The sequence below is a fragment of the Lissotriton helveticus genome, chromosome 5_1 (genome assembly GCF_964261635.1).
Source record: "Lissotriton helveticus chromosome 5_1, aLisHel1.1, whole genome shotgun sequence".
NCBI lineage: Eukaryota > Metazoa > Chordata > Amphibia > Caudata > Salamandridae > Lissotriton > Lissotriton helveticus.
Window position 1 is genome coordinate 229198392 of NC_136065.1, and position 24552 is coordinate 229222943.

Consider the following 24552-nt stretch of genomic DNA (forward strand, 5'->3'; position numbering starts at 1 on the left):
TGCTATTACTTAATCCAAGTGCAATGGGACACAGTTTTCCTACCTCGGAAGGATAAAAGGCCAGATCTAGTGCTTGACGTAACCAGCTGAAGTCACCTGCTCAACGCAGGTATACAAGCCCTGAAGTCTGGTCAATCGATATTACAACGAATGGAGTGTGCCAGCGACATTTTAACATTTGAAAAAGGGCACTTTATGGGCACTACACCGTACCCTATTTACTAGAGATGTAGATGTCGTGAGCTGCAATATATTCATCTCTGTGGTCTACTCACTCTGGCGGCCCTGGGCACACGTCATGCCATGCTGCATATTAGATAAGATAACCTTTGATGCGTGATTACTAAAAACCATTGCAAATGTAAAGCAATATGTCAAAAAAGTACAATATGATAAGACCCTATTTTAAAATACACTTTGATAAAACAATAATCTCCGAGTTGTTTAAAGTTCGACCCCTTGTATGCGTGGTAACTGGATGGTGTGCGTTTGAATCACCTTTAACATCCGCTGTTGGCATCCCTACATTTCTACCAAAGGAAGCCCATCGATGCAGGTGCACCTTTGCTGTATGCCTTCTAAAGTAAAGTCACTCATGCTGGATTCTCATCTTCTGCGAAGCTTATCTCGCAGCGCGCTGTCCTATTCTGCATGCTGCGGGATAAGCATGCACTCATCCATTGTCCTTCCCACTTCCTGCCCATCGTTTAGGGCGGGAAGTGGTGTCCAGTGTGCAAACTACAAGGCAGCAGGATTCTATGCTTAGGGTGAGCATGCCCCTCTCATGTAATGAATCACTTGACAATATGGACACTAAATTAGAGTTATGTCTTCTGAGCAATAATCAGTGTTGTATCTCAAACGCAGCTCCTAAACTGCCGGAGTTCACAATGAATCAATAGCTGAATCAAATTTCAAATAGACCCTTTTAGGAAGAGCATAGGAACTTCACAACAGACCATTAACATAGGTATCTGGACAGTTACAACACATCTCAGCAAGGCAGCCATGCTTTAAGGGGCACATTACTGCTGTAGTTTATGTGGGAGAATATAGACATTATAGCATGTTCTAAAAAGATTTCCCTGGTTCCCTTTAGATGACCTTATAGAACAACATGGGTACTCACAAATATTTTCCCAGTGGCCATAAAGTTTTGTCTGTGATGTGACCTAGGGCCACAATGATACCAGCATGGTGGCAGTGGGAGGAGGGGAGGAGTGGTCGTGCAGAGTGGGGTGGTGGCAGTAAGATGGGTGTAGGGATGCAAAACATATACATCTACACATCTAGTTGCAATTGCATGATGTGAAACCAGAAAACCTGGAATTAATCCTAGCTGCTTGTTTACGGACCGCTTGCAGGTTTTCAAAACACATAAATGTAAGGCATTGTCATTTGCAATGACAATAGCTCACACTCTCACAAAGGCGAGACCTATTGCATTGCAAATGCTTGTTAATAGGAAGGTAGATAACATGTATAGGTCCTTTCCTGCCATAGTTACCACCCCTCTAGTTGTAGGGCGTGATCAACCTGCCAATACCTTGGAGTCTCTTGCAACCATTTCCACAGACCAACTTCTAGCACAATGCAGGAACATTAAATCTGGTTCTCCTGCTGATCCCCTTAAACCAGAGCAATTTAGAAGGGTGCTGCCTACGATTATGCCCTCCTTGAAGCAGGTAATTAACATCTCGCTTTCCACTGCTACCGTGCCCAAGGCGTGGAAACATGCCAAGGTGCTACCTTTACTTAAAAAAACTCTGCTGGACTCGGCCAAGCCCGAAAACTATCGCCCCATCCCACTACTCCCTTGGGCAGCCAAGATCACGGAGGCACATGTCAACTCACTCCTCTCAGACAGGGAGGGGTTCAGACGCTGGACCCCTCCCAGAATGGATTTCAACCTGGTCACAGCACGGAGTCTGCTCTCTTGGCTGTGACAGAACATCTTTGGTCTGCTCCGGAGGCTGGGCAAACGTCGGCGCTGATCCTTCTAGATCTCAGCGTCGCGTTTGACACAGTGTCCCATGCCATTCTGTTACAATGCCTGGAGGAGGCGGGGTTTGTCAGCTTGGCCTTGAAGTGGTTCACCTCGTTCCTTAGTGAAAGGTCATTTATGGTTACCATTCCCCCTTTTGTCTCAGGCATTCACCCCATTAAACAAGGTGTTCCACAAGGTTCCTCCCTCAGTCCCCTTTTATTCAATATCTATGTCCAACCGCTGGCAACGGTGGCCAGAAATAGGGGACTGACCATGGTCTCCTATGCCGACGACACGCAGCTGGAGGTGGCACTCTCAAGCGACACCAAGAAGGACGCCCTGAAATTTTGGGGTGATCTGGCGGTGGTCGCTGAGTGGATGACCGCTAACTGCCTCCAGCTGAATGCCAGTAAATCAGAGGTGTTGTTGGTGGGAAAGGACCAGGGTCTATGGAGTGAACTTTGGTGGTCAGAAATCCTGGGTAGTGCCCCCCTCCTAAGCAAGCAGTCAAAAACTTGGGGGTATGATTGGACTCATCGCTCAGCTATCAAGCCCAAACCAAAAAGGTAGCAGGGACTTGCTTTGGGCTTTTACGGGGGCTTAGACCCCTACTGGGGTTTTTTGACCTCCGACGCACCAGACTATCATTCAGGCAGCTATAATGTCCAGATTGGATTATGCCTGCTCTCTGTATTTGGGAGCAAATAAGGCCGAGATTGCACGGCTACAACGGGTACAGAACGCAGCAGTCAGATCGTGGATTGGCTTGCGCAGGTCCTGCCCAGTGTCAGCCACAATCCATCGGCTACATTGGCTGCCTGTGGCCAGGAGAATTGAATTTAAAGCCCTTTGTATCACTTTTAAAGCCCTGAAATTCAACACCTCTAGTATTCTGGCCAACCTAGTTATTCCCTACGTTCCCACACGCAGCTCCATTCACTTGGCCAGCACCTGGTGAGGGTCTCAAGGTTCCGGAGAGTGCTGGCAAGAGGCCGTTCCTTCTGCAGCAGGGCAGCCCTCCTTTAGAATTTACTGCCCACTCGCATTCAAAGCCATACTAACTTCAGGAAGGCAATAAAAACTTACCTCTTCCCCATTGTGTAGCCTTTGCCTTCCTCCGTGTTAGTTGCTTTGCTGGCAGCGCTGGGATGCCTCTTTGCTGGGGCAGCTGTTGCGCTATACAAATGGCAGTAACATAACATAACAGCTTGAGTAGAACCTGGTGAGTCTTTGTTGCTGGGGAACTAATTATATAGCCTTGTTGCTTAACAACTCAAACTTCCTGCTGTAGTCATCATTGTTAGTCGATCTTTATCTTTTAGAGCCTTGGCTGCATTGTTGGAGGTGACTTCCTCGATTCTATACAATAGCCGTATTTTAAGATATTTAGTATCTATTTGTCGGAGGTGATTCTCTCCTATTCTTGTAAGAATCCTTTGATTCCTCCTCCTACTGGTGACTTGTGTGGGAGGGTTCCTTGCGGGCAGTCAATTAGAAGTGTGGTTTTGGGGTTCTGCCTCTACCCCTTCCACAGCCACAAAAGTTAGCTGCCATTGCGAGACGGTGGTGGGTTCAATTCATTGCCTGCTGAGGTCTGTATGTGGTGCATGTGATTGCATGGTTCCCTTGGATTAAGTTACTCTCTTTTTCAGGGCTATGCTGCCCCAAAAGTTTCCCCTGTATTGAAGGGCCCCTCTTGCCCTGGTGGTCTCATTGTCCTTTTTCATGAGCTGAATCGCTTCATCTACCGCCTCTCCAAAAAAACGTGTGTCATGTGAAAGGAATATTGTAGATGGCTGACTGGATCTCGTTTAAATCCTGAGATTCATAGCCAAGCATATCTGCACAAGGTGGTGGCCATGCAGAGCTGTCTACTGGCTGTTTATGCTGCATTCAGTGAGGATTTCAGGCATGTGTTGGTGACTATCCTGCCCCCTTGCTCTCTTTTTTTATTCCTCTGTGAGATATTCCATCAAGTCTTCCATCTCGTCCCACTGTTTAGGGCTCACAGAAGCGGAGGCTACAAAATGGAGGTGGCAGCCTTGGGGTTCCTTCCACAGCCTTAAGGGACTGTGCAAGGTGTGAGGGAAAGCCTGCTCAGGAGACTGTGCCCCAATCAGTGTTATGCTGCTTAACTAAGATTAGGTGATTTAGGAAGAAAACAAGCTAGTTTGGAAACTTGAGATAATCCGAGTCACTGCTAACTAGGCCCTTGGATCAGTTGATATCAACTTTAAGGTTTCGAGAGCCGTTGTATGAGGGGGCAGCAACCGCCTTCAATCAGCATATGTCACAGAATTTGTATGTAGAGTGGCAAAATATAGCAAAGCTTTAAATCTGGGACAAAGTGTAGAAATTAAAAATACAAAAAAGAATACTAAAAACTAACAGCCTTTTGTAACAAAACTGGGTATGTAACAGAGGGAATCCCACATATTTCAACTGAAAGCATTTGGGAATGAGTTAAAGGTGTTCATACCTGTAGCTGCAAGAACGGGATATTGAAGAATTTATGTAGGTATTTTAACCCAAAGCTGTTCTTCATGGAAGATTCAGCATAGCGAATGTAAGAGGAGCCTGGGCGCCTGTTGAAGAGAGAAGGAAATTGATGAAGTAATGGGGCAGCAAACAATTGCACATTTTTCTAGTGTGATCCTATTTGCAATCCTTTTGTATTTACATTTAGTTTCCAAAATAAGTCTAAAACAGGTGTGAAAAACTGCCCCACCGATTGAGTCTGTGATTGAGACACTGTGTGCCAGAATGAACCTAGATGGATATATCTACCCACACACAATAGCATGCCAGTTTTGCACCAACCCACCTTCTGCTTGGTCACCCAAATGCAAAGAATTCAATGATCTAAGCATCTTTTTCTTTCAGCTATGCTCCAGTAAATACAAAGGGCTTCTAACTTGCCTGAAAGGAAGTAATGAAGACAAATGGCACTTTGAAACTTGAAGAACCTCATTAAGAAACATAGATGCCAGGAATTCAGAAAGACGGTTTTCTACTCAGTGTTAGAAATGAATAAGCTGTACTTGCAGCCTTCTCTTCCTCTTTTCAGATGTGTTACCATAAAGACACAAATAATTTAAACAGTTCATTCTTTCACACATACATACAGAGATTTAAAAGATCCAACCAACATTTGCCTCCTTAAACCCTGGATTCAAGAGCAATATCAGTAAAGGTCTTTCTTCTTGCCTACTTTAAATGTAGATTAAAACAAATTATTGTTGTCATACATCCAATAATCATAACTGCTAGCCCACAGCCTAGCAATCACATCAGAGCATGCCCTTTCATTCTTACTAAATTGTCTCCTGCATTCAGTAAAAAGTAATTGCAATGCACTGACTAGAAGCTATCACTTAGGTGTAACCTCTTCATAAGTATAAAGCTAGCACTAAGTACTGACTAAGTACCTGTTAAGGCTCTGAATGCACTCTCGAACGTCATCAGGAAGGATAACACGATGCTCCCCCATATCCCTGTGGTTACCCAGTACACAAACAGGAACATGGGTCGGTACCTTTGGCAGCTCCCGCAATATGTAGTTGAATGTCCTGAATGCCAAAAAAGGAAGTAGAAAAAACACGGTCATTGAACGCATCAAACTAACACAAAAAAAACTACGGTTATGAGAAAAATCCAATTAACCCTTAATGTGAGAAAGCAGCTTGTTGTCATGTTGTTACTCAATGAATGATACGTGTTTATCTCTTCAAATAACCACTATGAATTACTCCAAGTTAGACATATAGTCATGGGCCAGAATGGCTGCAAGCTTGGATGTCATTGCATGTTAAAGTATCAGGCATGGGACTAGTCACCTTCTTCAAAATAACAACACACTGTACAAAAGTGTAAAGTAAATATTACATTATCAACCACAGTACATAATACCAAATAGGATTACACTTTCATTGACTGAGCTGTTACATTCTGTTTAGTCAAGGAAGTAAGATGCCTAATAAAATAGATGGGAAGGGACAGTGAGGCATTTCAAGCATTGAGTTCCTTCTCGATCCATTGTTTCTTTAAGATATTTGTTGTCTTGGTATTTTCAGCTAAGGGAGAAATATTTCACGGCTTTCTACAGTTTTTTTGTTTGGGGTTCAACAGGCTTCAGTTTTAAGTCCTGCTTTTCCTTTTTTAACTCCTAATAGTTTCTTTATTTATGCATTTTATTATGCTACAATTGCGAAGGACTCGGTCATGGACATATCTGCTTTTACACCACCAATATTGGAGGCAAAAAGATGATAAATAATTTCGAGGAAATATGGAAAATATAAAAGTAAAGTAATATTACTAGTACTTATATAATGTCCAATTAGATCATTATTCTAAGGACCCCTGATATGTCCCCAGTAACTCCACACCCTTCAAGTTGCTGGTACCATTCGGATGTAGGTTTGATGGGCATCATAAGAGATTCCGAAGGTTCCATTGAGAAATGAGGAATCAATGGGTGTTGGGGATATAGAGTACCAAGCCCAATTTGTTGGTAAATAGTCATTCTCCAACAGAAGTTGACCTTTAGATTATGGCTGTTTCAGCAGCCTGAGGCCCCGTGTGAACCTGGAAAATTCAGAATTCAAATGGTGCCTAGAGCTCCTGACACTGACCCTATCGGAAACTCATAGTGGGGAACGAAGTAATAAAGGTAAAATAAATCAACAATAGCTCCTTAATCATACTTATAATACAACAGAATAAATTGGTTACAAGCTTGTATCTAACTACTTCTACTACAATAATCAATCACGATAAATCAACTTTAGTAGGCGTAAAGTTCTAGGGAGTCTTCTCATGTTAAGTTATGTAAAACTAGTAACTGATTCTATGCTGTGACTTGACTTTCTCAGCAAAAATAATTATTTTCAAGACAAAGTTAAATGGCTTCAACTAGGGAAGAGAAAACAAATGTGGTCATGATCGATAATGGGAGCATATTATTATTATTATTATTCTATTATTATTATTCTATTTATATAGCCCGGACATCACTACACAGAGCACTTCACATAAAACAACAGATCACAAAGAATCAAACAATAACACATATAGGTAATGAGTATAGACATATATATTTATTAGGCAAAACTAAAGAATTGAGCAAGAACACCATTAAGACCATTAATTATCTGGTTTCAGGTAGAGTTTGACAATGTGAATTTTAAGAGCCTTATGGCAGGTTAGAACATTTGAACTGCATCCATTTTCTTCAGGGTGGCTATTCCACTTTTTAGGAGCTTGAAAGGCGAAAGCTTGGTTGGAATAGAAGATAGTCCTGTGACATTGAAAGTCTAACAACAAACCACTAGTTGACATAAGGTTGTTAGACATGATTCATTTTATACAAATGGAAAAAGTATTGCTTAACCTAGATGGTCAACTAGATTTACTGAACCTTTGCAATTTTCTTCCTTGTAACAACTGGCTTCCCAAGGACACAGCGATAAGTCCTCAGAACTAATATCATCTACTACCTGAGCTGTAGTGTGCATTTACATGAATGTGGCACCCAGTTAATCTTCTCCTCCTCTCATTTGTTCCCAAACTCCATGCCATAAGTCTTGAGGCGGACAGTAACTATATGTACTTGGGCCTGTATATTGATAATCGATTAAACTTTCAAACACACAAACAGTATGCTATCAAGAAAGGAAATGGCCTGATCTATGCTTTTTGCTCACTTGCAAAAAGATTGAATGGTCCTTCCTACAAGTCACTACTAGCAATCATAATGTCTAAAGTTCTACCAACAATGGCATATAAAAGTGTGGTCCTGCATGGGAAAGACATAATATTACTTGAATTCGGTCTGTTGCAACTGTCTATAGCAAGTAGATTTGCAACAATAATACCATGGTAAAAAATATGGATAAATCGTACCAGCTTACTAAATAATACCATCTGGTGAGCCCTGGAAGATGAACCTCAATCAGACTGACCTGAAATCGTCACTGAAGGCAACAAACCCGACAGGCCTTTGGAAACAGAACCTCACTTTTTTGACATTCCGCAAATTAATGAATAAAGCTGCAAAAAAGCACTCGCGTATTGAAGACAAAAACAGATTAGGCAATCGTGCGCACACCTGGATGGTGTGACAATCATATACCCCACTACAACCGGAAGAATGTTGGAGTACAACATTGTCCTCATATTTAAAAAGGAAGCTATTGTCCACTCATTTCGGGACATTACCATTTTTGGCTGAACAACCTGCTTGGAAATATAGTGGTCCAAAGACATTTTAGTTCCGCATTTCGGTAAAGCAGTATTTTATGCATTTGATTTGCATATATCCCTTTTTAAAATCAATTCGGATCTTACTGTTGAAAAAGCTTTTAATATTATGGGTGTACGTTCTTGCAGATCAGCAGTAGTAACATGCTTCGATCCAACTGACCATCACCTTAATTGCAAAGCGATGAAATTAATGATTTTATATGAAAAAGGAATTAGATCCGAATACCTGACTGATTAAGACCACGTTATTACGAGTTACTGCTGTTCTAATTTATAAATGATTTATAAATTAGTTTGTATAGAAAAAATACAGCATTATTAGCACAGTAGCACTTTATGCCAAATATTGCACAATTTGTTTTTTAGCTCTTTTCAGGGGAGGTCGTTTAATTTCAACATAACTAGCCTCCATATCATAGTATTTTAGGCTGCTGTCGATTAACAAGGTTCAAACCTGAACTTAAGGACGATAAAAATGTATAATGCTACATTACGCATTACAGATTTTATTGGACTATTTTTATGTTTTTTATTAACGTAAACAATAAAATATAAAGCAAAGTTAGCATACCATGCCAGCCAAACAACATGCTTATCTGCAACCAGTGATTGATCACAATTTCATCTAAGCACCTCAAAGGATCGTTTAGTAACGCTTTTTCTAATAAATATGAATCACCACACACTTTCCTCATCTTAAAGTATTTACAGGAAGCAGATTGCATCAGATTTATTTTCAGCAATTTCTCTCTCTGGTGCAAAGTGGTGGAGGTCTAACAGTTATCCTAGGAAAAGACATCTGGTCCATCAAGGCACCTCCAGTGCTGTGTTATTAGTTCCAACTAATTTGTGGGGTTTTACATAGGCTAGGACAAAGACGATAGAGTCAACAATTATAAAGATTGAAAAAAATGCTGCTGAAAATTTAACATTTCTAGAAAACGAGATGAGAGGGTGATGAATCTGAATAAAGATTTTTGTACATCACACTGTAGTTCCAAAGACAAGTAAGTAGTTCTGCAAACGGATGCTTCTTTACACAGAGCCATCAACATAAAGATCTCCTTAGCAGTTTAGCAGGATTATGGTCCTAGACAAATGGCCACTTGAATTCTAAAATTAAAATGTTTTCCTAAACTGTTCTACTGAATACAGCCTTAACATGAACAAAATCAAGACCGTGATGTTTTGTGAACAAGTACAACAAAGACCAAATCGTTCCGCAATTCTTCCTTTGTACCAAAATGACAAATTAACAGTTGGTCATCACCTGTCCAGTACCTTCTTGTTTTCTCCAGAAAGAACCTGAAGGCTCTTCTCCTTCACTTTGGAATGTTGTGGCAAGACAGAATATAAGTAAGGCTCTCACTTGCGCAAGATGACATTCTGGAATAAACTTTAGGAGGAGGGAATGTTGGGATCTTAAAACAACCTTGTTAGTGTCACAGAGCAAGCTTGTAATTCCCAAACCAAGTGTTGCAAATAACATAAATATAACTATTAAAAGGGTGCATCCTTCAAGGTACCTAGTAGTACAAATAGGAGAATCATGCTATCTATTTTAAAATAAGCCCCTTTCAAATGTTAAGGGTAAAATATCCATTGCTCCGCAATGATTGAGTTGGCTAACGAGAGCAATGGTAGGTGACTTTTCCATAACCCTGAAACCCCAGTGGTGCTTGTGGAGTAACCATCAAATGATAAATTACCATACAATTGATGTGGTTTTTCACTATCACTTGCAAAAGGCGTATCAAATAGGTAGGACTGTTCACTGCCAAAGAACCTTGTGGCATGAGCTCAAGAATGCCTCTTCTATTGTTTTGCCTCCTTCACTGTAGCAGTGCTTCCAGTATCCACAGTAGTATGCATACTCTTCTTAAAGACACCTATTATATCCTTGAAAAGCAGTTGAAAAAGGGCTCTCCTATGCTGCGGAAACTAGAAAGCTTATTGTTGCTGAGTTCACAATTTTAAGAGCACATGTGAATAAGGAGTCAAGAGGCAGCTTGTATTTGAAGCCGTTAGAGCTACTGTTTCAAAAGTAAAAGCTTACCACTCACTGTATTCAGTTTTTTTATTCGAGGGGAAGGCATCGCTTTTTATTTTTGCTGAAGATACCTGATCCACTAAGAACGTTGGTGCAGATTTGAATTTATGGAATTTGTCTGAAGAAGCAGATGTTTGCCTCCCGGTTTCCTGTCTTCTAACTGCAGCGAAATAGAGGTTTTCCCCACAATATTATATAGGTGCATACTAATCCCTCAATTATGGGCAACTGAGACTTACTACATAATCATTTGATGACGTGATGACTTTACTTCTGTTGCCCTTGGTGGTTCTTCAAATACTTTATTATTTTTTTTACTACTGCTCCCCCCAAAAAAACTGCTCAGAAGACGCACCTGATGGTGTAGCAAACTGTACTTCAAGAGATGTATCAAATCAAACTCAATTTTAGAGATTCAGGTGAAGCCTGTATCACGGCTGTCCAGGTGAAGCAGGTTGCCTGCTTTACTGTAACCATCCTCATACATTTGCTGCTTTTTGACCATTGCACAGCAGATCTTAATGCAGAGGACTATCCACTTCGAGGGGGTCCTTCTCTGCACCACCTTTCCTTTCTTTGACCAAGAAAACCCCACAAACAGCTGATAGCCCACCCAATAGTCTTTGGTGCGATCAATGTAAACGCTTATTGCTCTTTTGGGGTCCAGCAGATGCAGGCTCCCTCTTCTAGTGAGGGGTGAGATGGGGCAAAGAATACTGGGACAGTGATGGATTGTCCGATGTGAAAAAAGGCCCTAGTTTCAGCAAGAAGGTCGACCAGGTCCTCAGCAGTAGTTTACCTGACAAAAAGGTGGAGTAGGGCGATTGCACAGAGAGCCTGGAGCTCACTCACAAGACGAGCTAAATTTATTGAGGAGAGGAAAACAATCTTTAGGGTAAGAAGACTTGCCAAGCATCTGTGCATCAGCAGGAAGGGAGTACAATGAGAAATGTCAGGACCAAATTGAGGTAACACTGCGGCATCACAAATGGTTTAGGAGGAAACATAGGTCAAAACTTTCAGAAAATGCATTACAATAAGTGATTTAAACAAGCATGGTTGGTCTGGTAAGCACAAGAAGGCTGAAAGGGCAGCAAATAACCATTAATAGTGTCCCCTGCAAGACCTTGCTGGGACGAAGACAAAACAAATAACAAAATATCTGACAGTTTAGCATTTAAAGTCTCTGTCTTGCGGACTCCAGACCAGGCTACAGATTTGTCCCAGCTCCAAGCATAAATAGACTTTGTGTTAAGGTGCACGGCAGCCAGGATCACATCAACAACTTTGTATGGAAAATCAAAAGTAGCCAATTGCCGCAGCTCAACCTCCATTCATTGAGAGGTGCTAATTGCATACGTTGGCGTGGAGAACCCAGCCCTCCTGCTGCAACGAGGTTCCTTCCAAAGTGGCAGTCTAATCCCATTAGAGATGTAGGGTTAGGTATCACACTCTCCTGGTCCAATTAGGAACCACTAAGATGATTTAAGCTTGGCCATTCCTTATCTTCTTCAGATCTCTGAGAGGAGAGGTAGCAACAGAAAGACATACAAGAGCCCCAGGCTCCTCTCTAAGCGAAGAGCCTTCTTGGGTACTCCAGTGCACAGAAGTGCTGACACTACCTGTTCTCAACAGGGGTGAACAGAGAAGGCCAGGGTTCTCCCCACTGCTGGAAGTCGTCCTGCGTCACCTCTGGGTGTTACTGTAATTCGTGATCTGCTAGGCATCACCGGCTGAGTTAGTCCGCAATAACTTTCAAGGATGCTACCAAGTGATCCATGACATAAGAGAAGCCTTGAAGACTCAGCCAGTTCCAGAGGCGCAGAATCTCCTGGCACAGGGCCCAGGACTTCACTCTGCCTTGCTTGCTGCACTACCACATGGAGGTGGTTTTGGCCAGCCTCGCTTTGATGGATGCATAGAAGGACTTCAACACCAAGCAATTAGCTAGTAACTTCAACAGGTTGATGTGAAGGTTAGTCTCCTCAAGAGACCAGAGTCCTCTGATCTCCCACTCTCCCAGCTGATCTCCTCAAACCAACAGTTATGCATCAGTCACCACAGTCAGCTCTGGGAGGGGTAAGGAGCGGGGTCTTCCACTCATTCAGTTATGGTCGAGTAGCCACCACTGCAGGTCTTTTGAAGTCTCCTCCAAAACCAAAATATAATCTAATAGCGTCCCTGGGAGCTGACCGACAGACTTCGGATCCCACTGCAAATCTTGCATTTGCCACCTGCCATTGTCAGCAAGCAGGCTGCCAGAGGCCAAGAGGCCAAAAAGTCTCAAAACTAATCTCAGTTATACTCAGGACAGAGGTTGAAACATTGGAATCACAACCTGCATGCCCTGGACACAGGTAACCAGAAGGAAGGTTCAAAACTGCATCAGTTCCTGAATGTCTCAGAGGAACAGGAGTTAGGTGTGACTTCGGCATGTTAATTGAGAACAAATAGTTTCTTACCTGTCGGTGTAGTTTTGCAGCTTGAAGATCTTTCTGGATTCACTATGCTGTGCATTATTCCGAGGTCTAGTGGTTGGGTCTGGAATCGTAGCCTTTTTTTTTTTTTCGTAGCTCAGGTGGGCGTTCACGTCCCACCTTTTGGTGTACTTCTTGTGACGTCGGCACGCTTCCTGCGGAAGCTCCCACCTTTGGGCGCCATCTTCGGATTCTTTTTTCTTGTTTTTGTGTTCTGTTTGTGAATCCTTTGGCAATGTTCTCTATTTCTTTTTCAAGTAAGTGATTTTTCCGCTTTGTCCTTTAAGGTGTCTGTTTCTATATTGTCCTTTTATTACCACTTTCTCCTGCCTCATCTTTCTGGCGGAGGTGGGTGGGTTTGCTAGTGAATCCAGAAAGATCTTCAAGCTGCAAAACTACACCGACAGGTAAGAAACTATTTATTTTGCGCGAGAATCTTTCTGGATTCACTATGCTGTGCATAGACTTTGTAGCGGTTTGTTATGTTTGTGGAGGCTGTGTGGAAGATGAGCGTTGGTTGTTGAATATATGCTGAAGCACCTTCTGTCCTACTTGTGCTTCCTTGTGTGCACTGAAGCCCATGTTGCCGCCAGGCATATGTCTTGAATGGGTGTGTTAGCCAGAAAGGCTATTGTTTCTCCTTTTTCCTGGTAGAGTGGGCTCGTGCCCCTTCTGCTAGTTCTTGGCCTGCCTGTCTGTGGCACAATTGTATAGTTTGTGCGATCCATCGTGCGATGGTTCCCTTTGTTACTGGTCTACCCAGGAAACTGCTTGCGAAGGACACAAAGAACTGCTTTGTTTTCCTGTGCTCTTTAGTTCTTTCTATGTAGTGCATTACTGCTCTTCTAGCGTCCAGAGTGTGCAGTGCCCTCTCTGTGCTTGTGGCCGGTTTCTGAAAGAAGCTTGGTATTTGTACTGTCTGGTTGATGTGGAACCTTGACACCACCTTTGGCATAAAGTGTGGGTCAGTTCTCAATACCACCCTATCATTGTGCCACCAGGAAGGCTCTTTTCATTGTCAGCATTTGTAGGGAGGCCTTATGAATGGGTTCAAAAGGCACTTTAATGAGCTCTGTTAGGACTAAATTAAGGTTCCATGCCGGTGGCGGCATCCTCTTTGGTGGTGCGATCCTCTTTGCCCCCTCCAGGAATCTCTTTAGAATCTGTGATGTAAAGAAGCTCTTCCCTGTTTCTCCTCTTGTGTCGGCTACTATCGCTGCTAGGTGTACTCTTAGCGAGGATGAACTTAGTTTTGCTTTCAGCAGGTGCGTGCGATATCTTAGCACCGTTAATTCCCTTGTCATCTTCTTGTGTAGCTTCTTTTTGCTGCACCATTGTGTGACCCTCTTCCATTTTGCCACATAGCACCTTCGTGTGCTAGGTCTCCTTGCTTCTCGTAGCACCCACAGGGTGCTCTTAGGTAACTTTAGGTGTGCAAACTCTATGTCTTCAGGAGCCATGCTGCTAGGCTGAGGCTCTCTGGCTCTGGGTGTGGTACTTCTCCGTTTTGCATGGAGAGTAAGTCTTTCCTTTTCCCGAACTTGTGGGGTGCACCCTGTGCCATTTCCATTATCGGTGAGTATCAGGTCTGACTGGCCCACTGGGGCGCCCCCAGGATCAGTGTCATGTTGCTGGTTCTGCACTTGTTGAGTACTCTGTGTATCAGCGGTATCGGGGGGAAAAGCGTTAGTAAATGTTTTCGACCAGCTTATCCATAGGGCATTCCCCTGGGATCGCTCCTCTGGTTGCCTAGATGCGAAGTGTCGGCATTTTGCATTCTGGTGTGTTGCAAATAGGTCTATTGTCGGTGTTCCCCACCTCCTGAATAGCCTTTGCGTTTCCTGTGCATTGATCTCCCTCTTGTGGGATGCTCAAGTCTGTCTGCTGAGCCAGTCTGCTTCCACATTTCCTTCCCTAGTAGGTGTATGGCTAGCAGGTCTATTTTGAGTGGTATTGCCCATCTCCATATTGTGACTGATTGGGTTCCTCCCTGTCTGCTATTGTAGAACATCGTTGTTGTGTTGTCCGTTTGTATCAACACTCTCTGGTTGTACAGTTTTTTCTGGAATGCCTTCAGGGCGAGGAACACGGTCTTCAGTTGCAGGTAGTTGATGTGTCTGACCGCATCCGCTGGAGTCCACAGACCCCTCACCTTGAGTTTGTTCATGTGTGCTCCCCATCCCATCTGGAATGTGTCTGTGGTGATGGTCACCGTTGGGCTTGGTGGTGTTAAGGGCTTCCCCCTTGTTATGTTCTCCCTGTTCCACCATGTAATCTCCTCCTGCACTGCGTACGTTACAACCACTAGATCTTCCCAACTTCCTGTAGTCTGTGACCATTGCTGTTGCAGCCATTCCTGGAATGGTCTCATTTGGAGCCGTATATTGGGGACCAGGTGTATGCAGGACGCCATCATCTCCATGATTCTGCTCGATGTCCTCACTGTCAGAGCTCGCCCCTTCTGGTAGCAGCGTGTCTCCTTCAGCAGGGCCAGTGTTCTCTTGTCGCTGGGGAACACCTTGCTCTATATGGTGTTGATCTGTGCTCCTAGGAAAATCTTCACTTGCTCTTGTTCCATTGAGGATTTTCCCTAGTGTATGGAGAATCCTAGGTCTGTCAGGGTCTCTGTGACCTGCTGTGCGTGTTCCTTGCATGTCCTGTGTGAACTTGCTTTTATTAGCAAGTCGTTGAGGTAAGGGTATACGTGAATCCCATCTCTGCGCAGGTAAGCTGCCACGGCTGCGAGGCATTTGGTGAACACCCTTGGTGCGGACTTTAGTCCGAAGGCTAGGGCTGTGAACTGGTAGTGTTCTTTGTTGATAGTAAATCTTAGTAGATGTTTGTGCTGCCTGTTCATGGGGATGTGCAGGTAGGCATCTTTGATTTCTATGGTGGACATGAAGTCTCTGTCCCTTATCGGAGGAATGACCTCTTGTAGGGATGTCATTTTGAACTTTTGTGTCCTTATGTATTTGTTTAGGAACCTTAGGTCCAGGATGGGTCTTAGCGTTTCGTCCACTTTTGGATCTAGGAAATAGTTTGATTACACTCCCTTGTTCCTTTCTCCGAATGGAACTGGTTTGATGTCCTCCTTCCGGAGGAGCTCTTGTGATTCCTCTAGGAGTAGCGCCAGTTCTTTTCCTGAATGCACCTTCCTTTTCGGTTTTCTGCTTGGTGGTTTCTTTTCCAGCTCTATGCAGTACCCGAACTGTATGATGTTGAGTATCCATTTGTCTGTTATCCTGGAAGAAGTGTCTTAGTCTGCCTCCTACTGGTGTTACATGTTCGTCGATGTTTGGTCCGTGTAACTCCCCCTTGTTGGTCTTGTCGTGCTCCACCCTCGGAGGGGTCCTGTGGGTGGGCACGCTTTGCGTGACGGAGTCACTTAGAGGTGGGCTGCTGGCCCCCTCTTTTTGCATGCCCTCGTCCATTCGAACTCCAGCGAAAGGACTGGCCCGAGGCTGGTACTACCAGGTATGCTTTTGTTGCCCCTGCTGGGATTGGTTGTCCCCCTGGTGCGTCTGCTGGAATGTCTTTTGTGACGTTCCCGGCTGGTTTCCGCCTCTTCCGTTTGGTCTCCGTGCCGGGGTACCCCTTCTCATCCCTCTGAATTGTAAGGCCCCCATTGACATTGCAGTTTCATTTTCTTTCTTGTGCTGGGTGAGTTTCTCATCCACAGGTGCCCCGAACAGTGTCTCTCCATTGAAGGGAGTGCTTAGAATGTTGTTTTGCACTTCTGGCTTGAAGCCTGAGATCCTAAGCCAGGCCTGCTTTCTTTCTGTGATTCCTATCATCATAAGTCTGCTGGATGTGTTAACCCCATCCAAGGCTGTTTTCAGGCAAGCATTTGCTATATGTTTACCCTCTTCCACCAGATGGGATGCCCTTTGCTGGTATTCCTCTGGGAGGTGCTTGAGCAGTTGCCCCATCTCGTCCAAATGCTGGTACTGGTGTCTGCTCAGTGGGGCATTTGAGTTTGCCTTGCGCCAGTGTACTGCTGCATTTCCCTCTATTTTTCTCCCAGTCAGGTCCATTCTCCTACTTTCTTTGTCTGGCGGTGGGCCTGATGATATTGGGACGTTAGCCCTCTTTCTGGCTGTTGCCGCAATAATGGAGTCCGCTGTGACGGATCCCTGGATGTAGGGAGGGTCCTGAGAAGAGTGTTTGTATTTTTTCTCAGTCCTCGGTGTCACCGACCTGCAGGTTGTTGGGTCTTTGAACGCCTCCCTCCCTTGGTTCATGAGACTCGGAAGCATGGGGAGGAACTGACTTTGTTTGAGTGGGGAGCAGGGTCTCCAAAAGGAAACATGCCTTTGGCTTTTCCTCCTCCAATTGTACTCCATAGGCTGCTGCTGCGTTCTTGATGACCATGTTATAGGCCCCAATGTCATCTGGTGGCGAAGGCCTCGAAGGATAAGTCTCCACGGGCTCTTCCGGATTTTCGGAGTCGATGTCCTGCCATTCGAGGTCTTGTGTCATCGAGGATGCCGAGCCGAAAGTCGTTCGCTGGTCATCGTCGCCTTCTTCCTCATAGTATAGGCCCTCTTCATCGAGGTGTTCCTGGGGCTTGGGAGTTTTCGCCAGCCCTTCGGCCTCGAACTCCTCTTCCATCTCGACAATCGCCGTCGGTGCCTTTGACGGAATCGTGAACCATTACATTTTCTCGTCGAACTCTTTCTTCCTTTGCAGGATGTTCTCCATTTCAGCCTCGAGCCTTCTCTTTTTTCTCTCCATCTCGGCGGCATGCTCGGCGTCGAGCGTTCGGCCAATCTCTTCGACTTAGTCGTCGATGTCGATGCGACCTTCGGGTCCTTCTCCTTCGAAGTCGAGCGGTCCTTTTCGGGGACGTGCTTCGACGACCTTGGCTTTTCGCCGGTCTTCGCCGCCTGGGAGTCCTTCTCGAAAGATCCGCTGGGCTGTTTGTCCTTGGATGCAGCTGCGGCCGTTGAGGCTTTCGGCGCCAGTGCTCCCTTCGAGGACTTAGACTCTGTATTTCGAGAGTCCTGATCGGGCTTTCGAGAGTCTGTCGGGGGTTTAGGGTACGACGTCTCTCCTACCTCTTTGGATGCCTTGTTATCGGTCTCTACGACCGTGTAGTCATCTGGTTCCTCGGCGATGTTGTCCTCTTCGTCGCTGGAGAGGCCCAGGTCCCGAAGCGACGGAGGTTGGGTTCTGCCTTGCATGTTGTAGTTGGCTCTCCTCTGTCTCTCTCTAACACTGAGTGTCTTCGGGGTGAAGGCGGAGCAGGCATTGCAATCCTTGCTCTCGTGGTAAGCAGAAGTTGCAGACCGGGTGCTGGTCCTTCTGCGCGTATTTGTGGTGGCAGTTACAGCTGAATTTAAAGGGTGTTTTGTTCATTCCTGCACTCAAGGGGGCCCCCTGTGTGAGCATTCTCCGTTGGATGTCGAAGATCTCAAAGTTCTCCTCCTTCTTCGTCGTCCCGGCTTGGTGATCTTGTTCTTCGGTATCTTCTCCAATCTTTTCTGTGAAAGTTTCGCCTTTTTCTTCTTTTCTCCCAAAAACTCAGGAGCCTCTCGGTGACGATCCAGACCCAACGGCGGAAAAAAAAATTCTGAAGTTGGAACCCAAAGGTGGGAGCTTCCGCAGGAAGCGTGCCGACGTCACAGGAAGTACACCAAAAGGTGAGACGTCGACGCCCACATGGGCTATGAAAAAAAAAAAGAAAGAAAGAAAAGACTACGATTCCAGACCCAACCACTAGACCGCAGAATAATGCACAGCATAATGAATCCAGAAAGATTCAAGCTGCAAAACCCCAAAGATGTTAAGAGGTCTGACATCATCAGAAGGTGGTCCACGACTGACTGTGGTGAGCCAGCCTTTAAGAGCCAGCCATCAAGGTAGGGGAAAACTCATATCCCCAACCTCTGCAGGGTTATTGCAACCACTGCCATCACTTTCGCGAACACCCGAGCCGCACTGGTGAGGCCGAAGGGGAGCACAGAGAACTGAAAATGCTCTCTGCTCTCCCTAAACCGTAGGTAATGCCTGTGGGACTTCAGGACGGGAATGTTAAAATAGGCATCCGAGCGGTCCAGTGCTACTATCTAGTCTTCAGGATACTGGGCAAATGAAACTTGGGTCAATGCGAACCTCTTGAATTTGCCCTTTTCTGGAAGAATCTGAGAGGATGCAGATCTAAAATTGGACAAAGTTCTCTGCTCTTCTTCAGCACCAGGAAATAACAGTAACATTCAGCCCCTATTTCTGACGCTGGGACCCTCACTATGGCTCCTTTGTCCAAAAGAGCCTTGCTCTCTTGCCGCAAGATTGACAAATGGTCTTCCGACAGCCTCTCTGATGAGGGTGGAATTTATAACCGATCTGAAAGGTTTGGTTGGGCACATCCTTGCTGGACTATTTGAACTACCAATCTGTCGGAAATGATGCTCCACCACCCATGGAGGTAAAACCTTATCCTGCCTCCAAAATGGTGGCCATGTGTTGCCAAGAGAAAGCTAAAGCGACATGTGGCGGTAGCTGGACAGGCGGGTGACTGAGCAGTGTGTTGCCCCTAAGGGCCTGAATGTTGCCAGCTGGATCCCCAACCCCAGACTCGAAAGATTGGTAGGGTCTGTTGCTATGGAGGTGGATCTGGCATTGTCTTTGTGCCAAGTCCTTTCTGAAGCCTCAAAAGAGGTGAAACTGTTGGGAATACTGCCATATGCTCAGAGAAAGGTCTGGGGAGCATGCTGTGGCCCTGCCTTCATTGAAGAGCTCCAGTACCCAAGATGCCTTATCTCCAAAGAGACGGGTACCATCAAACGATCTATCTATTAGTGACACTTGAACTTCACCGGAGAAGCCCATGGATTTCATCCACAAGTGGCCCGAAGCACCACTCTAGTACTAACATTCTTGCCCAAGCAGTCAGTGGTAACCAGCCCAGAGACGATGACTTACTTTGCTGCATCCTGACCATCTAGGATGATCTACGCAAGGTTGGTGCAGTATTCATCAGGGACTGTCAGCAAGATCTCACGACTATATCCCATTATGCATGCCAGTATAATCCGAGGAGCTACGAGATTGGCAGGAGGAGGAAAACATTCTGCTTCTGAATGCCTCCATGTGTTCTGATTTCCTATCGGGAGGCATAGTAAGGAACGAGTTACATTTCAGTCTACTTCTGCATGCTTGGACCAACAAGCTTTCAGGCGTAGGAGGCTGCATGAGGAAAGGAGTGTCACAAGGGGAAGCTTTAGAGATTGGTCTATTTGCTGGTGGGCAAGAGCGAGGTTTGGCCCAAGTGCCCGATAGTGGATCCATCAGAGCCTCAAGAAAAAGGGAAACACTTTTTTAAGTAGACGTCTGCCCAGGTTGGAGGACGTCAGTCAGGAGATAAGTCTTTAAAAAATATGGACAGAGTTTCAGGTCTAAAACTTTTGTAGCCCGTCTGATTACTACTTCAATAGAAGCGAAATTCTCTGTGGAAGGGCCGGAGGAGAGTTTAACCCAGTGTCCGGGTAGGTGTCTAGTCCACCGGTATCCTGAAGTTTCAAAAAAAGAGAATGTCCTCATATTTATAATGGGATGCATCTTCCTAGTCATCACCAGTGTTGACTGTATTCGGAGTCTGAAGCAAAAGGAATGTTAAGTGTTCTAGACAACATCAGTGCTCTAACCGAGTTAGAATGAGATTGGATCGGCAGTGGCAAAGGGTGCGGTGGGCGCACCTTCAGTGGAGGTCGTGTCAGGTTCGCTTCAGCATACGATACGACAATGGGTTTTTCCTCCGGTTTCACCAGCAAAAATGGCATCGTTGAGAAGGCAGGGACTGGTGTGAGACGTGGTCGTGGATTCGAAGTTAGGTTGGGTATCGGGCCCTGAAGTCAGGGCAGACAGAACACCAGAATCAAGAGGCACAGGCGGCTTCTAGGACAGATCTTTTGATGGTTCCTGTCTGGAGAGCTACTCTGATCCTTGTGGCCTGAAGATGCTCAACATGGATATTTTAAACGCACCTATTAGCTGCTGAAGAGCAGACGGTCCCAGGAATTTGGGTTCCATCAGTATGAGCTGTACAATAGGTTACTTAGTAGGAGATCAGGACAGAGAGGCAGCTTGACATCCTTGTGACTTCTCTGGATTAGAGTGGTGAGATAAGGGAGAGTCACACTTCGACTTCTTGTGTTTCTTTATTAATTTGGACATGCCTGACTACTTGGAGCGTGAAGAGGATCTTTCGTGGGAATGGCCTTGATAACAGGAATGGGTCCATTATGCATCTTCCGACGGCGTTCACTGAGGTAGAGCTTGGCATTGCGGTCCCGGAACACCTTGGGATTCATCTGGGTGCAATCTCCATAGGACTTGGGGTTGTGTGAAGATCTAACTCACTAGATACATAACTGGTGGAGATTACAGAAATCTGCTTGTGAAAGTCCCTGTAGGGTTTATACCCATTAGTCTTTGGAGGGCATAGGTTCCCTTCCAATCTGCAAGTAAATTTTAAGGAAACATTTGTGAAAAAGATGAGAAAAATTAAGAGAGTGAGCTGCGGATCAATGTCTGAAAGCGCATAAACAAGGGAACTAACAGCGTGCAGATGTGTTGAATATGTGTATCCAGTGTCACTTCCGGAGTGGTACAAAATTGACACAACATAACCAGCTGGTACATGGTGGCAACGCTGAGAAAAATCTCCTGTTCCAGTCTGGTGCATGGAGGTTTTAACAAGGTGAGGTATTTGCAATTAGTAATATTCTTCAGAAATGAAAGAGGTAGAACAGGTCTCATCAGTCACTGGCGCTGATTTATGGCACAAGAATCTTCACTGTTGAAAACTGACAGTATTTTAGTACTTACCTACAGTCAGCCTTAGCTGTCTGTTGTCAGAAAACCTACTGTGTACATTAACAATATGTGCAGTTAGCTTTTACTCAGATCTTTGCTCATCACTGGTTGATTTTCTTGTTTCATACTGGCTTTCCTTTCACTTCTTCTGTTTGTCACTCCCCTGGAGAATAGCTTTTTTTTATATCTTTTTGTTCACATGACTTGTAAACCTTTACTGGTTGAGGTCAGGGAACTACTAATTTCTTGCACTTTAAGTCCTTCATGTGTCAGAATGTTTTCTTGTTCTCATCCTCCCTCTCGTGTGGAGATTCCCCATTCATACTCATGCTCCTTGCATACTTTATGTTGCTCTCATACCCTCGAAATTGTCTGTTGCTCCCAAAACCCGTTGCGCTGATTTTTTAAAATAACCCTTTCTCCTTTGCTACCCCAGTTTCTCTGCTCACAACTGCTGCTACATAACAACTTGAAAGTGGTATTTACTTGTTATCCATCCACTCACGCCCACTCCCCTGTTACTTTTCTTCCTGACCCAGACTCCTATTTTTTTAATGTGTGTTTATACTAGTGTGGTGATTCATTCTGAGTGTGAGATTTTGGGCACATTTATTTATTTCACCACTCCAAGCTGGGCATCTGACAAGATGGAACAATACATTTTCCAAAGAAAAAAAATGGTGGCTGTGTCATGACATATGCACACCCATGTGTGGGACACGTGCTAATACGTCATCGCACTGGGCCCACCATAGCGTTATGATCAATACTGGCCACTGCTTAGCATCAGCAATAAACATTTTATAAATTCTTTTTTGCAGATGCTAAACAGCACTAGCAAACACCAATCGGAAAGCCAAAAGGTCCGCTTTGACAAGATGAAAAGGTGAGACATGCTGGCTTTGCCATTGTTCATTTTAAACATCGTTCTCACAGTCTTTTGTGGTTAACAAAATAGTATGGGATACCACTGAAGTCTTAATGCCTGCGCCTATCCAGTACTCATAAAACTGTAATGCACAGGTGGCGGGAAGCGCATGCCGCAGCCTGCGAAAGTAGTATGCAATACAATGTACAAGAGCCAGGTTCTGCATTTGTAAACAATCATTTGCAACGCAATCAGTCTGGCAATTGTCAAAGTTAGAGCTATTGGAATTGTAAATGGCAATGTTTTGTAATTTTTTTTTGGTGGAGCCATCTTGGAATAACAATAACAGGGAAACAAAATGGAAAAAGGGGAGAGTTTCTATAATACACGTTTAAAGTAGGGTTTATTGGGTAGATTCACGATTAACTATGGTATTATTTAACACTGTTTGGAACAAGTGAGGGGTGTGGGGAAAGATTTTGAGGCAGTTCTTCGAAGATAGAGTTTGGTTATGGAGGGTAGAAGGAATGATTGGATTACAGTGAGAACAATTTTGCACCTGTGAGTAATTTGTTAGTAGGGACTAGTAGCTTTGGAGAAATACTTGGAAGCATTTTGAAACAAAAGAGAGGAAGATGGCACCTAAAGCAAGCATTTTAATTGACCACTGCACCTGTTGGGAGTGAAATACCATTCTTAGCGAGCAGTGATAAGACCGTAGGAAATTCGCTGTTGACCGCACACTCACCCCCAGGTACTCCTCCCAGTGGTACACTAAGCAGCTCTCCACAGCAAGCAAACTTGTAACCAGTTCCGATCCAAAGCTGACGAGACTCTGATGCTCCAACAGCTGAAGGCAAGGCAAAGGGTAAAATATAGAACGCGGAGTCTGCAGATGGAAGCTGGTATGGGGCTATACTACAGTAATAGAAAATGTTATTGAAAGTGAACGCCGACTGTCACAACGATGTGAAAATTAAATGGCGGGCGAACGTAGCAAAATAAGCAATTTACCGCTATAATAGGCAGAGATCCTTTTCGAGTAATGGGACTGTATTTTTTGAGAATACAACTCCAACTGTTTTAAAAATTTAGACTCAAGCACAGGCTCTTAATTATGAGCACAGCTCAAAACTGTTGTATGTAATATATAAAATGTACACCATATTTTTGATTATTCCACATTGCGCAGCAGTCAGAGCTGCCGACTCGGTAGCTGGGGATTAGTGTACGAGCCTCGGCTCAACATCCTGGGCAAATCACTTAATCTCCCCAGTGACTGCACTATATAATTCTACTAATTTATATTAAACCAAAAAAAAGCAACAATCTAGTAGGGGTGGTGAGCTTGGGCAAGCAGTGCGGTGGGAGGGGTGAAGAGATGGAGGGGAAGACACAGGGAGATTAAGTGACGGCAGGGCAAATGAAGCTGCCGAAGCGAAATAAACAGAACACTGAAAGAGCAGAGGCAGGCCTACAAAAAAGAGTGCTCTGAGAGCGCTCTAAACAACCTGACGGAAGAGCACATGTAACAGGGGCGGTCCTCATGGGAGGATACAAAAGTCTACTACTAAGGGTATTCACCAAACAAAAGCCGGCATTTCCGAAGGACAGAATGAGGAACCAATTTAAAAGATCAACAATGCTCCAAGCACATTCTAGAAACAGCATGTCTCAAAGAGACAGCACATGCGCTGCCTCGGTGAGACCTAAGAAGCATGCTGCCCGGAAACAGACCAGTTTTCATTCATTGCATGCGGACCTGGGAACAACATCGGATTGTCAATCCCACATCAGAAATGTCTACAGTTTAAAAGATTCCAGATGAGACAGACTTGAACACTGGTGCTTAAGACTATCGAGAGAATACTCAAATGTAAGGCTCTAGTAGTAAGAAACTGAAAAGTTCAATAGAAATATGTTACCCAACAGCACCTTTTGCAGAAGTAGAAACAGTTGCACATGCAGGGCCACCCACGTGTGCCAGGGGTATGTGTGGCAATAGATTAGAACAAAAAATTAATATCGGCAGTTCACCAAAGTCATTATTTGATTTTTGATCACCTTTGAAAGTGGTGATAAACCATGC

At 44.6% G+C, this 24552-nt stretch overlaps 1 protein-coding gene across 3 annotated transcripts in view; it reads right to left on the reverse strand.

The window, feature by feature from the left end:
• RABL6 (RAB, member RAS oncogene family like 6) overlaps window positions 1–24552 on the reverse strand; it is a 418930-nt gene that overhangs the window by 176216 nt on the left and 218162 nt on the right. For all 3 annotated transcript variants that reach the window (XM_078642071.1, XM_078642072.1, XM_078642073.1), the window contains exons 6-7: window positions 5416–5556; window positions 4467–4572 (exon numbers count right to left, since the gene is read on the reverse strand). In XM_078642071.1, coding sequence (XP_078498197.1) covers window positions 4467–4572; window positions 5416–5556 — 247 coding nt within the window. The remainder of the gene's footprint in view (window positions 1–4466; window positions 4573–5415; window positions 5557–24552) is intronic.